At 36.5% G+C, this 18,961-nt stretch overlaps 1 protein-coding gene across 1 annotated transcript; it reads right to left on the bottom strand.

Moving 5' to 3' along the window:
- Positions 1-420: 420 nt before the first annotated feature.
- LOC149415227 (putative methylmalonate-semialdehyde/malonate-semialdehyde dehydrogenase [acylating], mitochondrial) lies at positions 421-16,546 on the bottom strand. The gene is made up of 9 exons (XM_089642394.1): positions 16,273-16,546; positions 8,772-8,908; positions 6,974-7,084; positions 6,412-6,518; positions 5,909-6,022; positions 5,340-5,506; positions 4,555-4,675; positions 2,904-3,194; positions 421-1,833 (listed from the first exon to the last, which is right to left on the bottom strand). Exons 1-9 carry the CDS (start codon positions 16,306-16,308, stop codon positions 1,349-1,351), a joined length of 1,569 nt encoding a protein of 522 aa, XP_089498520.1. The 5' UTR covers positions 16,309-16,546; the 3' UTR covers positions 421-1,348.
- Between the last annotated feature and the right edge of the window lie 2,415 nt (positions 16,547-18,961).

Below are 18,961 nucleotides of genomic sequence, written 5' to 3'. Positions count from 1 at the left end.
GGATTGACATTTTTCACGAAACGTGTTGTCGCGTAGACACTTCTCAACGTACTGACCTTGAACCGGTCTCGTTGCAGAGGGGAAGAGTCAGGCTACACGTAAATGTAGCCAACATGTCGAAAATAAAATTCATTCGGTCGTGAGAGCCTCAGTACACTTACTTTCTGGATACGCCTCGTATTTGTATGTAACCGGGGTCCAATAACCGGTCTAATCCGTAATAAAACTTTTGGATCAAGAAACTTGCCTGAATTGCATTTCTTGTATTCTTCTTCATTCTATGGTAGTAACACATAGCTTTTGTGACTGCTGCTATACCAAGTTACCTGCTATCCAGGGTCGATGAGCAAATGAAACAAATTAATAAAAAACATATGTATAGTTTCTTTATTACATAAATCGAGTAACAAAGTTATGGCAACAATATTGGAAGACATCATCAGGCATTATGTATTGTATTCATAAATATACTATTTTTTTTTTTTTTTGGTAAATTTTTTTTGATCACAACATTTCTCAACGTAAATAAATATTTTTTATAGAAATGAGCTATTTATTCTTATTATAAATACAATTCTAAAAGGCATTATCAAATCTTAAATATTCAAGCTGCGTTTAGCGGAAATGGCTTTGTAAAAAAATCGTGTTGAACGAAAAAGGATAAATCTGTCATAAATACTTAAAAAGTACGTATAATATATTAACACCTTCACGGTATTCATAATTACGAAGTAAATAACGTATTTATTTATATATTCTTCAAAATTCAACAACATTGTAGAAATTGTAGTACTTCTTCTAAATAATTCAATAGCCCAAAAAGATATGTATTCACAAGTCAAAATATGGGACAAAACAATGTGGTCGTCTCCTGCAGCGAAATTTCACATTATTTACAAAATGTATCATATAATTTAGAGTACGCTAAATATTTGAACTTTTATAATTTTTTTAAAATACCAAATAGTACCGAAGGTATAAGTCATCATTCAGAAGCGTGTGATATCGAGGGACATGCACGGCAACACTGCGGCACTGCCATTCGAATTATGAGTATGATTATATTATAATTATCAGTAATGAGACACAATGGCATACATGTTACCAATGTTCACTTCGAAAGCTCATCAGTTCATCATTTTTGGAAATATCGAAAACTAATCTACTGTTTTTATTAACTCTTTAAATATATGTACATAATATATTTTCATAAAAAAAAAATAGCATACAACGTTATTACGTAGATATGCCAAAGTTTTGGTACGTTTTTAAAAACTAGGATAGACGTGAATTGAGTTTGTAGTTGTCGGCATAATATTGGATTTCTGTTTTGTCATCAATGACGGGCTTAATTCATAGTAGGCATGGCGACAGAAGCCTTCGCATGGCTCACATCACTCTCTCTCCACAGCTGCGTTACGGTTTTGGTCTGCAGATAGAAATTGATTCCTTGCTTTCCGTAGAAGTGCGAGTCTCCAAGGAAGCTGCCCCTCGATCCGGTGAAAGAGAACATTGGAAGAGGAACGGGGATGGGAACATTGACTCCAACTTGTCCCACATCGATTTGCTGGACAAATTTCCTGGCAGTCGCTCCGTTAGTTGTGAAGATGCAGGTTCCGTTTCCGTAGGGGTTCTTGTTGATGAGCTCGATGGCATCGTCGATGGTTTCGGCAGAAAGACAGACTAGGACAGGACCGAAGATCTCCTCGGTGTAGCACTTCATGGAGGGGAGTACGTCGGTGAGGATGGTGGGGCCAACGAAGTTTCCCTTTTCGTAGCCTGCTACAACGATATCGCGGCCGTCGAGAACCAGTTTGGCGCCTTGATCGATACCTAGAAACAAAGTGAACAAGATAAGTCAAGTGAAATTTTCGGGACTTTTTTGTGTACAGACAACATTAACATTGGTGTCATTAATTTGAGCATACAAAGAGAGTTGAGTTGCAGTGTTAAAATGATCAATACCATTTTTGTTTCCTAAAATTTTATAATTCTAAAATAGTATGTAATCATTGTTTAAGGATAATTTTTTTAGAATAATGAACTGTCTACTACCCACCTATAAAAAATGCTGGATTACAACTCCTGTCAAATTCAATTTTATTGTCATTTACAAATATGAAAGCTTTGTGCTAAAATAATCATTTTCTAAGTGTGCCTTAGAATAACAACTACATTTTATATAGTCTTGGATGCATAGTCATTTCTTCACAGATCCCATAGAAGGATGAGGTTATGGTATATTTCAGTTTGAGCTTCAGAAATGTGTCAAAATGATTAAGTACGTTATGTGAAATTGTCCTTCAAATATTTAAAAAAAAATGGTTTTGAAATACTGCACTGTGTGACGCTGCGTGTACACTTGCGAGCCGAATCGTGAATTATGGGAAAGGCTTGCGGTTGGTTCGTTCCTTTCTCATAATTTGTGGTTCAGCTCGCAAGTGTATATGGAGCATAATATGTCATTTGCTTCAATGAAATTCCACATGATTTTAATTTCCGCCTTATAATTTTTTATTTTAAATTGAAAATAAGTAACTTTGCATACACCACTATTTAACCAAAATAATCGACATGCTTCAAAACCAATGTTTCTTGGTCAGGATGAACAGGATAAAATTTATAATTTTTCCTTGCAAGTCATGTATATAAGGGCTACTTTGAATATAACGCAAAACTAAGTTTTTCTGCTTATTCCTTTCGTAAACAGAAAATTTGATGTAAATTGAATTGGGATAGTATTTCTAGATGCCGCAATAAAATATGAATTACAGCTTAATCTAACCTAACCTGACAATATTTGGAAAACTGCTACTAACATCATAAAGCGATGTTACGCACTATGTCTGAATGGGAACCAGACTTGTTCGTCAACTCAGCCACTAACCGGTGTACACTATTACCTGACTGCACCAATCCGAGGATTCTCTGCTTGGACTGCGGCGAGATGACGGGGCCAACATCCGTTCCGGGCACGTGGCCCGCGTTGACCTTCAGGGCCTGCGCCCGCTTGACCAGGTCGGGGATCCAGTGGCGCGCCTCGCCTACAAACACAGCCGTGCTGAGCGCCATGCAGCGCTGCCCTGCCGCGCCAAACGCCGCTCCGGCCAGCTGGTTTAGGGTATTCTCCTTGTTGGCGTCCGCCATGATAACGCCGTGGTTTTTGGCACCCATGTTGGACTGAACACGCTTGCCTGAAAAAGAAGAGAAATGAACATTGATAATAGTTATTCTCAATTAGGGAGGTATTAATTAACAGTTTGAAATAGCATACTGTTGTACGCCGTCATTGGACGGTTGGTATACAGGGTGTCCGGAAACTCGTAGTACAAGCGGGAAACTGGTGAATCTACATCACATTTGGAGTCGATTTTGTAGTATATTTTTTTTTTATTTGAGCTTTCGTTATCGAGTAAATCGAGTTTGAAGTTGATTTTTTTTTTTTTTTTTTTTTTTTTAAATCAAATTCTTATAAATTATTACTGAAGATCAAAGTACCCAACTAATTAAAACTATTTGAAAGTAAAACAAATGAAGAAACTCGGATTTGAAGCATTATTTTGAAATCACCCTTCATTTAACCCGGTGTAATCATAAAATATTTCTGCTCTGCAGGGTTAAAACATCTGTTATTCAACCCTAAACACCAGAAAAAACTTTAACCCTAAAATAGCCGAAAAATATTTTTTTTTGGTTTTTTTTTTTTTTTTGAAAATGTTCAAATCAAAAAACTTTATGTTTTTTTGGGTTCCCCATGTGGTGTAGATTCTCCAGTTTTCCGCTTGTACTACGAGTTTCCGGACACCGTGTATATACTTCGTTATAACTTCTTAATTTAATTTTCTTATTATTAACCCTCTGTCTGCTGTACACTTACTGATGTTCTTACTTACTTCTATCAATATGTATTACATATTTATTATCACTCTGTTAATAATTTTTTTTTTCAAATTGATTTTTTACTCTCAAAGCCTACCTAATATCTGGTGATGCTGAGTGGATTCTTTTAAAGGATAGGAAGGTTGCATTAGGGAGGAAACAAATAGGAAGACGGCAAATCATTCCACATCCGAGCCATTGAGTACATATAGGAATGAGTCGTAAAAAGGACCAGCTGTCAACAAATATTTACATGCATTGGGATCAATGACATTAGCTCTTCGAATCACTTTCCATGGAAATAGTAGAAGAACAAGTATAGCAGAATACTAATGGAGGGAAATAATTATGCCGAGTCGGTGGTCTTCAATTTATCAATAAATAAATACAAAAGACTGTTACTGGGGCATTTCAGTTATGTATAAAAAGTAATGAAAAACTGTTTATGTAATTGTTACTATGTGTTGGGAAGTAAGTTAGCTAAGAGCTTCACAGATGCACTCATAGATGGCAGTGCAAAGAGCTTGCATGGAAGTCCGCAAGATGGCAGCTAGTGGCCAGTAGTCGCCAGGGCCAGTGAGAATGCTCCCAGACAAACTTGGTGTTTTCAGATCTCATTTAGCCAGCCCCTAGTTAGGTCGACTATGGAGTCACCATTGCAATAATTATACATACCATTTTTGTTGGCACGTTCATAGATGTGTTTGCCTGCCTGGTCGGAGCCTACGAACGAGACTGCCCGGATGTCTGGATTGTCGCAGATGAAGTTGACAGAATCCTGAGCACCATGGATCACCTGCAGACAAATATATTATGAGATTTTATTATGATCCAAACAAATAGCATTATTATTAGCTAGGAAAAGGTGAAAGCTCGTGTCAATCTGCACAAAGAGATAAAATGTCATAACTTTCAAAGGTAAAAAGCAGAAGAACAAGTCATTGTTATCAGACTGATGCGGGCGTGCTGTGTGCGGAGTCTGTTCTACAGGTATTTTAATAGAGCTAGCAGCATTGATCCCCGGTGCACCGGACACCCGTTCACAGTTAATGTTGGCTTCGTGAAATCAGGCCGTTTCTTCGACTCGTTTTTTGTATAAGAACGAGCTACCGGCGTCTGTTTTTCATCCTTCATATCCAGGATTATCCGGGCCTCTTCAAGACCCGCATTAATAAATTCCTTCCTAAAGCCCCTACCTTAATCCTCCTCACAATGTTGCCCAACCGGGTGGCGACATAGTTCCCCTGCCTTTAAACTAAACAGACAGGAGCGCTCTTGTGAGGAGAGGAAAAAAAAAAGAGTGGGGGAGAAAATAATAAATCTTTCACTTTTTTGGGTTATAATTTGTTTGGCTCACATTGCATTTGAACTATGCTAGACATGTGGCGTAAAAGATGACACTTTTGTATAGGAAAGAGAATTAGAAGTCACCCACAGATGAGGGATAGAAGGTGACTCACATTGACAACTCCCTTGGGGGCCCCAGCCTCGTTAAGCATGTCCATGAGGATCATGGTCGCCCCGGGATCCCGCTCAGAGGGCTTGATGACCATGGTGTTGCCAGTAACCATAGCCACAGGGAACATCCACAGGGGAATCATGGCCGGGAAGTTGAAGGGGGTGATTCCTAGAAAGCAAAAATGTGTGTTTGAAATTAACTTCCTAGCAAGATAGAAAGACGAGTAGATAAGGAGCAAGTCTAAGGAGGCCGACAAAATCTTCAGTCTCGAGCGGGAATATGCTATTCACATAGCACTACTTAAAGATGACCGTTGGAATTTCAATGCCATCGGATCGTATCATTGGTCGGGAAATAGAAACATAAAATTACCCATAGATAAGAAACAGTATACATACAAGTTTTTAAATATATTAAAACATTATCAAGAAAGATGGTACAATTTATAAAAATGTCATTTTGAAAAATGGCACACAGCGGGCCGCTCGGCATTTTAGCTTGGTATTCCAAGGGTTAAACAGCCGTCAATAATAACAGAGATGAAATATTTGTAGGGTTGTTTGAACTCACCAGCAGTCACACCGAGTGGCACCTTATAGGAGTGTGTGTCCATGTCCTTGGCAATGTTTTGCATGGACTCTCCCATCTGCAGAGAAGTCACGCTGCAACAGTGCTCCACCACCTCTGCAAATACACAAATATTCATAAGTACAGTAAAATCTTACTGATCCGGCACTTCAGTAATCTGGCATTATTAAACGAAAATATTATGTGACAGCGAGAACTCAATGTGCTTGTCAATTAGTGATGAGACAGTAATGACTCAAAGTGTGAATGATGTGCTTGTCATACAAAATAAATGACAGTGATTACTCAAGGGATCAACAAAGTGCTTGTCAGGGCTGGCCCTGAAAAACTCCCGAAGAGCACTGTATTAGATGTTAGGTATTATCAGTGGCTCCTTGGAGCCCGTAGTGTACTGCTCCAATTGAGCCAAATTGTATGACAATGGCAACTCAAGATGGAAGTCAACTAAAAATTATCTGAAAGGTAACAATGCTAAAATAACTTACGCAGTCCCCTGAGCACGTCTCCCTCCGCATCGATGAGGGTTTTACCCTGTTCCCTGGTGATGTTCTGTGCCAGCAGACCCATGTTATTCCTGATGATGTGGGACAATCTGAAAAAACAAAACAAACATTAAGCCTAGTACACACATTTGTTGTTACTTGATTTTGAGTAAGTATCATCGTGTGGATGGCAAAACTCATGGCTCGCTTTGTGCGGCTCACAGCGTTTTGGAACTCCTAATTTCTTTCATACTTACCGTCATCGAGCCACCGAACCGGGGTCTAGAGTGTGAGACTGTGAGAGACTCGCTCAACAAAGCCATTGCTTCTTCCATGTTGTAGACACGCTAAGGCTCAAACTTTTCGCAATACACTAAACATCGAGCCAATCTTGTTGAGTAAAAGCTTGTATGTGGACATCGCCTCGATGAGTAAGAATGAATGTGCATTCGAGGCTTTATACACTGTTAACTTATGGAATTGATATAAACTTGTCTTGCAAATGTGACCACATGGCATCCTTATTTGGCTGCATTTTTTTTACAAAAAAGTTGAAGGTACTTACTTGAGCATCACCTGCTGCCTGGTAAGCACAGAGGTCTGGCTCCAAGACTTGTATGCTTCCTTGCAAGAGTCTACCGCGGCCTGCATCTCACCCGGGGTGCTTTTTGGTACCCTGGAAGGAAAAAAAAAAAGCATTCATTTGTTAGAAGAAAACTTTGTTAAATTTACAGTTTCACCTAATAGCAATACATAATGCTATAATGAAACTAGAAGATAACCTATAAGGTACATTAGCTTAGTCCAGACAGCATGAGCATGAGGTATGCATCGAATGAGCTAGAATAAGTTCATAATTAATTAACTAACCATCACGCCGTTTATCGCAGGGGTAGACAGAGAGAACGGACCGCCAAACAACTCGGTCTTGGCACACACTTGCCTCATTCACATTCATACATTATCTTATATTATTCTGACTCTTGACATGGTCCGACTCAAGTATCTGATTTACTTGATTGTGCCATGTCTTCCTCAGGCGTCCTCGTCTTCTTCTACCATTCACATTTGCGTTATATATTATTCTTTCTTTGTTCATTCGCTCTACATGCCCAAACCATCTGAAGGTCCCTTTCTTAATCTTACTCATTGTGCTAAAATCAGCCTTGCATTCTGTGTGGATCTCCACATTTCTTAGATGATCATACACGGTTTTACCACACATATCTCATTTCTACAACATTCAAACTTAATAATGCGAAGTAGTGGGTACGTATTTCAATTCACCAGAACATAGGTCACTTGATGATTAAAAACAATTCATTTCATTATTGTTTTAAAAACGGTTTTATAATTCAAATATCAATAACTAATCAATGAGGGCGCTAGTAGGACTATTAGCGGAACAATGCCGCCTCTAGAGACACATGCAGCAGCTAGGAATGGAAAGCACCAATAACTATTGTGGCGATTGTTCTTCTTGGGTTAATTGTTGATAGATAGAGAATAATACTTCTAGTGGGTAGAATTTAACTGTTGTAAGACTACAAGAAGTACATAAGTACATGCTGGGAAGGTAGGGTAATAAAGATGATGCGACACAACAGGCATAGTCTTTTATACCCACTAATGTACTAGGTTGTCTCTTTCAAACATTTAGACATACGTTCCCTGACAACGATAAAATGTGGAGAGGACAAAGAGTTTAAGATTCGTCTATGGTGGCAATGCTTTGTCTTGATGGGAAGAAGGCTTATGGCTTAGATACTCTGAAGAGACATGTTGCGGAACAACATCAATTAAAAAAAAAAAGATTTATTTACTATAATACATTTATTTTCAATTTTCGACTTGGTCCATCTCTTGAACCAGCTAGTAGCCAATTACAAAGATGATTTTTTTTTGGTTTGACTGAGGATTGAACCTTCCTCCCCAGGGACTGGCTCTTGAACCGATGCGAACTTTTAGAACTCCAGGGAATTTTTTTTTGAACTCCAGGGAATGGAGTCAACCGCGCCAACAACTGCGCCAAATCTCGATTTGGTAGAACTTTTTTATATATTTATGTTGGGTAGGCATTTATTTCATTTATGAACTGCTGTATTGTCAACCAATTTCAGAGACATGCGTATATGTCCGCATGCGTATGCGTGAATGGCATCAAAAGTAGATAGAATGCATTGTCATTGAAAACGAGTCTATCTGATGATTTTCAGCTCGATCGAATGTCGGGAAGTGTGTTAATTTCCAATTTCAAGATTTGCATTCGTTCATGCAAAACAAATTCAAAATTATGTGTTTAGTTAATGAATCATCTCAATGTATATTGGCATATCAGAAATACAAGAAGTGAGTATAATAACCTGGTGACGATCTCATTGGTGGCCGGGTCGTGCAGGTCTATCCACTCTGTAGCCTTGGACTCCACAAACTGTCCATCGATGAACAACTTCGTGGTCGGCACGGAGCTGGAATAAGGCCTGCGGAGTGCATTTGGGACCTGCAAGTAATAATTATTACAATATTCAGACATTGTTACATAATTACATTAAGTGTAGATGGAAGAAGTTAGGAATTCAATACAATTTGTTTATTCCTTTAAAAACATTGCAAAATTACATTTTAATTTGTTTTTAAGTACATTTGTAAAATGGTATTACATAATAAGTAAGCGGTGTATCAAATATACCAGCATCAATAGAGCTTGCCTTTTAAAGGCAGATTCACCGATGCTAAATACGTCGATATCTGAATTGATTCTGTTCAACAGCAAGACTGCTCTCCCCACCGGCATGACCTGCAGGCAAGTTAGTCCTGCAGACGGGAGATAAAACAGTCTATGCTGTCGGTGACGGAGATAACCATCAGGAACATAGAGACCAGAGGTTCCCAAAGTGGTCTATATAGACCCCCAGGGGTCGATATCGGCATGCTGGGGGTCTATGTCAGCGAGAAAAAAATTTGGGGGTCCATGAAATTCAAATGGGGGTACATACGAGCGAACCTCCATTTACCTGAAGTCAACATTTAGGAGTTCCGTAAATGACACAATAGAATTAACACAAATATAATAGACTGAGAAATTACTTATTTGATTTTTGTATTTTTATATTTCCTAAAGTTGTTAATTGAGGTATACAAATAGAATCCACGTTCCTTTTCTAGTCAGAATTAATATATTCAAGCAAAACATTGCACATTGGAAGCCGCAAATTTTCCTAGTTCCCCAACTTGTTTTTGAAAAACGTCCAGGGTAATAATGACGTTCAACATTTAAATGCACTTCACACAGACTTCAAAACTAAGTTTGAGGACATTTTGACTATGGAAATGGAACATTGAAGAATCGGTTATCATGTGACAAGAAGAACTGATCGGAATAAGCACTGTCAAAGAACTTAAGGGGCATTTCTGTAGGGCTAGCTACAGAAAGAAATTCCCATTGCTTATTCTGCTTTATTTTCATTTGGTGTAATACCTCACAAGGGCGCCCCTGTCTGCACAGTGTAAAGACAGAGGAACTATACCGCCACCCGGTTGTTTGACAGGCAAGGGAAGGGAATCTTTTTACGAAAAAAATAAATGATTATCACATGGGACGTTAATAGTTTTAGGAAAATTCAATATTCGGCAGGCAGGGGGTCTACGGGGCAAAAAAGTTTGGGAACCTCTGATATAGACTAATACTCTCCATGATAGTCAGATTTTAAAACCATCCACGAATCAGTTTGATCATCTCTTCTGACCCGTAGATGGTTCATACTGAGCATCCCCAATAGAAAGTCAGTAGGATAGAGCCACGGGTAGTAGACATACTCCCTCAGGTAAAGGAATGTTGCAGAAAGACATGGCTGGTGACAAGAAGACAAACAAGATGAGGCGTAACTATGTGTAAGGAAAGTAAGACCGTATCAAAGTTATGAAAAATTAGAAGAGCGATGTACGCATTATGACCTTGAGAAAAAATAGAAGATAATTTATTTCAAAACCGTCAGAGAAACTACATACATCTAATAAAAAGTATTTTGTAAAGTAATATTTTTAACTTATTTTTCATACAGTTCCTTTGTACATAAGACTTAAAACCGCTTAAAAAATTTTCATCGATTTTTGAATGGAGGACTCCGGTGTCCCATCCACAGTTGACAGTGATGGTTAGATAGTCACGAGAATATAAGTGGATGGAAGAAGTCAGGATGTCATAAAGGAGTATGAACTGAGACAGAGTATGTGTGGCGATCAATCCTTTCTGACTATCCGAGGGGAGAATCAGTGGATGATTTGTTAATTAATTACAATTGAATATAGTAATGCATAATATATTTATAATCTGCAACTTAGGCAAAATGAGATAACACACAGAAATTAAAAGACAGCATAAACACAAAAGCACCTTGAAGATAAGTTTTATAAGACACTGAGTTAGTAAATGAATGAAGAAAAAATATAGATATTTTTACAGAACAGAGTCTAGGAAAAATTATCATGATTGTGGTGGCATTTCCTGTTGCTAAGAGCAATACAAGTTACAGATAACCGAATTAATTAAATCTTAATTATAATAAAACCATAGTTTAATCATTAGCCCCCTTACTTATAATCGCACTATACCAATGCTGAACTGGCGCATAAGAATCTAACAAGAAAGTGATAATCTTAAAAATATACATAGCAATCATTGCTTGAGTTAATTTATCCAAAGGGACACTGCAATGCCATATATTGTGCATTTCAGCAAACACTAAACATTTTAGTGCTCTCCAAATACATAAAGGATGAAACACAATCTTTGAGGTATTTAAAAATATTATGTAATTTATAATTATATAAAAACTCGCCAAAACAAAAAAGAAATTAAACATTGTGGTGATAATTTTAAAGCAGGACTTTTCAGCAATGTGTTTGATTTATCAGATACATTTTTTCTTAACATTACGCAGAAAAATTGCCCCGAGGAAAATAATTTCTGTGTGGAAGGCCTTTTTGAGGAGAGCAAGGAGTGAACACGGGAGAGACCTATGTTGTAGGAGGGAGGAAACACAGAGGCCAGCAAATCGTTACTTAGCCGAGCTGTTGAACTCAATAACGACTCGTATAAGAGACTCATTCTCATGTGACAAATGTCAACCATGTACATATGATAGGCGCGCGTTTGGCGTGTTTCCCGAGTATGTGCGAGTTCGTCAGAGCATCTTGCATTGTAATACCGGTAGAACAAGGACAGCATACCTAACTGACGCCTGTGGTCTAAAGATCTGCAATCTGTTTGTTAAGACAGGGGAATCTAACAAACGCACCGCCCATTCTGCACAGAGTCAGGGGTTTTTTCAAGTATTTTGGGGCTCCAGAACTGAGGTGGCCGCCAAATTCAACAGTGGGGCGCACTTGCGATTTGTACAGGGTTAACAGTTGTGTACTATTAAAGTATGCGAGGGCTCTGTACAGTACGCCCAGCATCTGCGAGGCTAACTTGACGCTGCATGGCAACGATTGCTAATTATTCTTGTGTTTGATATATTTCCATTATGCTAAGTATCACAACTGAAATAGGAATTACGCAATAACAGTTTCATGAATGATATACATATTATGCCAAATGTGATGTGAAAGATAATATGGGCAAAACAAAGACATTCAACACTTTTCTCCATAAATAATTCAAACATCTGATGCTAATGCGGAACTGGATGCTAAACCAAATGTCGTAATATGCGGGATACATAAATGATTTAAAAATAATCTTGAATGAACAAAGAATATATTTTTTAACTTTCCATCATTTGAATATCCGTTGGTTTGTTGAATAAATTTCCCTAGTTTCACCGGAAGCATTTTAAACACTTCCAGCTATTTCAGAGGAAACTCTCCGTGAACGCCAAATGAACGCTTACTGTGCGATTTATTTATAGACTCGGAATTATATATCAATTGCTTTATTTCTAAATCAGTTTTATCAAAGCTAAAAAGAAGTTTTGTCTTTGAAACAATATTTGTATACAAATCATAACTTCAAAAGGGCAAATAAATAGTAGCAGTGGCGATTTTCCATTTTTTTTTTTTTGATTTTTCCGATCTTCCATCAAAATAAATGAATTCTTTAAACATAAAGCAATTAAAATTTGCAGAATATAATATAAAAATTAATTTAGGATCATTTTTTAGCTCGAAATTTGAACAGTTCTTATGGACGACACATTTGAGCCCGAGTCCTCAAGTGACTGTCTGCGTTATGCAGACAGGGGACGTCATTGAACTTTTTTATTTGAAATTCATATTTTTAAGTGCTTTGAGTATGTCTCCTAGGTCCTTCGCAAAACCACGCGTGCGTATTTGTATGTAGATTTCATAAAACTTGGGGACAAACTTTTTAATCCCCTTGTGACAAATTAATTATTGGACCGGTTTTTAGTTTTGGGCGGGAATTGTATGCATTTAAATTAAGTTCCATGATAATCTTGCAAGACATTGCATTATTTTTAAATGAATATATTGGAAATTCACTTGTTTTTGGGAATTAATGAATGCGAGTCGAAATTAACCCACTTCCCAACATCCGATCGAGCTGAAACTCGCCATATAGACTCGTTGTCGACGACAACTTTTGATGGCAATCACTTACAAACAGGCAGACATATACGCATTTCTCTAAAATCGGATGACATTACAGAAGTTAATACGAAATAAATGTCAGTCCTACCCGATCGGCATTTGGAGAGGTTGTTAGCGTGGTTGACTCCAGTCTCTGGAAAGGAAGGTTCTAAGTTTTTTTTTTCTAGTTTTAAAATAGATTTATTATAACAAAAAAACTTTAATTTTTTATCATACTATATAAATTGATCTATACCTACAAATAGATTTCAATTTATTTGTGTTTAGACGTCAGATCTGACGCATGACTTGTCCATGAACATTTTTATTTGAGAAATTTTACATATAATTTGAGTAGTGAGATTTCAGTAAAAAAAACTTAGGCGAAAAGTGCTCAAGCAGCCACTGAAAAAGTTAGTAAAAAAATTATTTCAGAGCTATCCCATAGTTCTTGAATTCTCTACAATAATGATTTATTATATATTAGATTAATTGCTGGGCTCACATTAATTTTATATCTTCCGTGTCTTATTATTAGTTTATTCACATTTGATAACAGTACGAGAAATTCAAACATCGTCAGGTTATTCGTAGCATGCGTTTGTTCAACTATTTATTGAAAAAAAGTTATAAAATAGAAGTATTAAGTTATTTTGTAGCATTGTAAAGTGGTATTTAAAGGAAATTTAAGTTGGTATCGGTGAAGTATCACTGTGCCTTCATTCTGTTTTGTAATTCAGTTAATAGGTCAATAAAAAGCAGGCCATATTGAAGAAGGTATGTCGAACAGCAAATATTGAATAATTTACCATATTTTTCAAGTCACAAGAAACAATAAAATTAAAGCAACAGTCATTTAAAAGTCATTGCAGACATTTGAAAATCATTCAAAGGGCATGAAAACTGAAAACAAATATTTTTTTATAATTAAATTCTTTTGTAACAGTGACTCAGAATGTTTTTGGTTTTACTTAAAAATAAAACACCATAATGGATTCAAACTCGTTTTAATTACTGGTAAATTACACAGCAGTTTTAGAATTTTTATATATGAAAAACAAACATTCATAAATGGGCACCATCTACTAATTCACACTTGTTAAGTCTAGAACAATTTTACTTGCTGGAGAAATTGTTCTGGGAAATTGGATTGATTTCGTCTGTGATTCTTCATTTTAAAACATTCAAGTTAGTTGATGGGTTGAAAACTTTACTTTTTAAGTAGCCCCATAGAAAAAAACATCAGCAGGCGTTAAATCTGGACTCCTCGGTGGCCAGTTGATCCTCAGCGACTAATTACTCTTTCAGGGAATAAATCGTGAGGAGCTGCTAAGGAGTCATTTTTTATGTGGAAAATGTTTCCATCTTGCTTTAAAAATGTGTTGCGGTTGTAGCCAATCTGATTTTGCATTTCTAGAGCCAAAAAAGTCCAGATCATATGGCAATATCGATCGGAACGAAAAACATTCCGAGACTTCCCGTTATTAAGTAAATTTAATTTAATTTTAAATTATATTAGCATAAAATCGGCCTTGAATTTACAAAAATATGTTGTGTTCTTTGTTTTATCATTAGACAAACACGGTATTTGGCAAAATTATCTTAAAAATGTTATCTCTTTACGGAGGCAACACGTTACGAATTACATCTTCATTCGTAAAACCGGCTCGTCAATCATTAAACTGCCGCATATATATTATATTTTAATGCCCCCCTGTGAACATTATAAGTCAATCTATCATGCTTAACTAAATCTTATCTTAAAATTTAGTTCTTCATATCTACTTCTTTGATTAGTAACAACAACTCGGCATTAGATATAAAAAGCATGTAGCAAGCGATATAGCCCTTGAATACACAGACTGCTACAAGCGGTCAATATCGAGATACACGCGTCAGTGATCGCTTCGGCAATGGTGTTTAGTCGAGAAACATGCCAAACATATGCCCAAGTACACGAATGACATTTGTCACGTGAGAATGGGTTGTTTCTATGACCCGTTCTTGAGTTCAACAGCTCGGCTGTGGAACGATTTGCCGGCCTCTGTGTTTCCTCCCCCCTACAATATGGGTTTCTTCAAGACCCATGTTCACTCCTTCCTCTCCTCAAATAGACCCCTCACACAGCATCCCCAAAGACGACACAGACCCTGAGGAAAATTATTTTCCTGTGTGGAGTGTAAAAAAAATAATAATACAAACTGCGGTGTTGTTTTGCAATGTTTTTTTTCTATGAGAACTGTGGAGTTACTGCTTGAAGTTGTCAGCATCGACTGCTTGAAGCTGTCAGCATCGACTGCTTGAAGCTGTTAGCATCGACAGCTTGTAGCAGTCCGTGAATTCTCTGAACAAGCCAAGTATGTGTATTCATGGATATACCGTTTATACAGAAAAGTGGGACACGGTAATAAAATATGTTTTTAGGCTAGTTTTTTCATTTATTTTTTAATTAACCTAAACTTTTTATGTAATCAAACCTGTTTAGTTAGTAGGTCGAGTATTCTAAAGAGTTGGGTTCCCGCCCAAGCGTTGTGAGATTTACCCTCTGGCAGCTAAGTCCTACATCATTGTACAACCAACATTTTCTCACTATAACGAAGGGAGTAGGAGGGACTCAAATATATTCATGATATTTGTGACGTGGGAATGTTTTTCTTTATTTGTAAAAAAGAAAATATATAAAAATACCAACAGTAAAAGGTTTGCACTGAAATTATTCAAATTCTTGTTCTACTGCCGACAGCAGAGAGTGGGTTCGTAAAGTCAAGTAATCTTAGTAACTTAAATTAATCAAATAATGTTTTATGAGCTTGTTATGATGTGATGGCCACTAGATTACGGTGATTTGAGGAATTATCAAAAAAAACTTAATACTTGCTCATAATACTACAATATTTTACTACCGGAGGAACTAAAATATAAAATTTCTCTTGGCAGTAGAATCTTATTTATTGAAATTGCTTTTTATTACATAGTGTTTTTGACAGATGGACTTCTTATGAACATATTAAGTTATTAGTTTTGTTGTCGAATGACACTATAATAAACAAAATAAACGTGGCTCCTGAAGTAAAAAGAAAATAATTTTATATAGTTTTACACGTTTATAGTTAGATATGTAGGTGGTAAACAAATCAACCAAACTGCGTTGTGGGAATCTAAGCTTGCACAAAAAACACGAATAATAAGATCATAAAATAATGGCAAAGGTTAAATCTATGCAGAATTGTCTTCATTTAAGTCAAAAGTCGTGTAATTTCCATAAAATGTACTTACTTCCTTGCGGAGAACGCGTAAAAGTGATGAAGCCATGTCACGGATAGTTTTCGACAGTCCAGCCCGCGATACGCAAATGTCCAACTGAATATTGTAATGACGGCGATGGCCTGATAAAACCGATAAAGCGGAGGCCCGTTACGTTTGCATAATATTATATGCGAATATAATATATCGCGAAGATAAGTAAATTGTACGCTTCGCGCTATCAATTTACTATCGCTAGCCGCCCGGCGTGTTCATCAAAAACAAAAACCAGCAAACAAATTAACCTGTAGATTGTAGAGGTTAGAAAAATTATCTGTGACGTTTGACTTTGACGTTTCGACCGTTTCTAATAAAAAAAGTTCCATCCGACACAACAATGTCATGATATAATAAACTTAAAATACATGAGTTTAAAGCCTATTATCGCATGGAATATCTGTATAAGATTTTACTTTGTTATTCAAAGGAGTTTAATGTTATGGAATAATAGACTTTACCCTTTTTCTGTAGAGTCTATTATCGCATGAGATAGCTGTGGAGCTTCGTTATTCCAAAGGGTTGGATTGTGAAAATTTGTGGACACTTTTGTTAGGCTACTTGTCTCTTTCTAAGCTCTCATCAAGATGTGCATTAGAAAGAGATGAGTTATTTTACTGATGCTTTTTGAAATACCGCGCTTTATGATGCCCTTGAAAATTTAAATCATTGATAACGCGACGTAAAAAATACGCACTTGTAATAATAACGATTAGATCATTGAAGAAGATGAAAATACTAAAAAATCAAAACGAAACATCAAACAGTACAAGACACAGAAAAATAAAAAGATAACGGTTACAACTAGGAATCGAATCCAAGATCTCTTGTTTTAACCGGACAGGCGTCTTAACCAATAAACCAATTACTGTCCCGGTAAGAAAGGAGATATTTGGTTCGATTCTTAGTTGCGACCGTTATCTTTTAATTTTTCTGTGTCTTGTACTGTTTCATGTGTCGTTTAGATTTAGTAGTATTATCTTCTTCCTCGATGATATATTTCATTGATAGGAATAACGTTTAAAATAAGTTAAAAGAAAAAGTTGTTTCATAATTATTATTAGAAATTAGTGATGGTTGATACCTGAAAGCGGTTCCGAGACAGATGTGTTATTTATTCAGTTACTATTGTAACCGGTTGGTTTCTCTAAAATAAAAGTAATGACTAATGAGGGTCTGCTAGAGAATCTTTAAATACCGAAAAATTTTAATCTTGGGGCGGAGAGTGGCTAGAAACATTCTAAGAAAAGTTAACCGGTTCCGCATAATATTTTCGTGTTCTGATTCGCGTTTTACAATTTTTCTAATATTTTTCTTGTATACTATTCTCAGCGAGATAATATCGACGGTTCCAGTGACAGCAAAGGAACCGGCTTCATATAACCGCGACAGATATATCGACCATCTCTACTTCTATATTGCAGTATGAATATGAGTTTTATTACATCAAATAAAATCTAAAGAGTAGTTCGTCAATGAATTGGATGTAACGAAGTTTCATTATAAAGTAAAATGAAGCCATATTGACCCCTAACATTTTGGCTGTTAGATAATTTACATAATGTTAATAGGCCGGGCAGACAAATATCCGATTATGTTTATATGCCCACTAAACGTTTTATCTAAGCTCTCAATTTGAATAAAAGTTAAAATAATTAAGAATAAATAAAAATACGAGCTAGGCACTAAATACAAGTAAATGAATTTAATGTTATTATTCCGTTGTACGAACTGCGTTAAATTCAACAGGTTGGAATTTTCTGTTTTACCGACGCGCTTTTATAACAAAGTTTTAAATTATTTATTCATTTGACCGGTAGAGTACGTAACTAGCACCCTTCATCACCATTCTGCGGTGAAAAACCAGGGTCCGAAGCCTGAATCGATAGATACACAATATATAATATTAACAATTTTATGTTTGCTGCTTACTAGTTACGAGTGTGACATTTTCAAATTTGAAACTGATAATAATAATGTGTATTGTTGTGAACATTATCAAATTTAAAAAATAATCATTTCAAAACCAGACAAGTGATAAAGTAGGTACCTACATAGAATACTATACATTTTACGAGACTACTTTAAATAAAGAATGAACATACACAAAACACTGCCTTGGCACACACTCATATTCATTCAGATTCATTCACATGCATACATCGTCTCATATTTGTTTTGTCGTCTTTCTCGAGCGTTCCCAATTTATTCTACCATTCACTTGTATAGGTACATATTATTATAAACTTTTTATAATCTTATAGGCTAGCATTACACTTGTAAGTTTTTTCGTAAATTTACGACTTCTAGCCAATGGGCATCTTGCATTTTGAAAATCCAATGCGCCCATTAGCTAGAAGTTGTAAATTTACGAAAAAACTTAAAAGTGTAATGCTAGCCATACATTACGCTTATATTAGCCTTGCATTCTTCACATGGGGGGGGTTTCAACCCCAGGGGAGGGGGGTTATTCTGGGGGACATTGACAAAAGAGATGGTACAAATAATACTGTTGTATTTTTCTGAAATTAAATTTGCAAGAACTATTACCTTTTTTCTACGCAATACTGAGGCCGATGGGAGAGGGGTTGAAACCCCTAAACCCTTTATATAATATACGTCTTATATACCTACGCTTTAGGTCAAACACGGATTTACGCTCGTG

The sequence above is a fragment of the Hesperophylax consimilis genome, chromosome 18, assembly GCF_061612785.1.
Source record: "Hesperophylax consimilis isolate HC1 chromosome 18, BYU_Hcon_1.0, whole genome shotgun sequence".
NCBI classification, from domain to species: domain Eukaryota; kingdom Metazoa; phylum Arthropoda; class Insecta; order Trichoptera; family Limnephilidae; genus Hesperophylax; species Hesperophylax consimilis.
The sequence above is the reverse complement of the archived record's forward strand: the minus strand, read 5'-3'. Positions and strand labels throughout refer to the sequence as shown.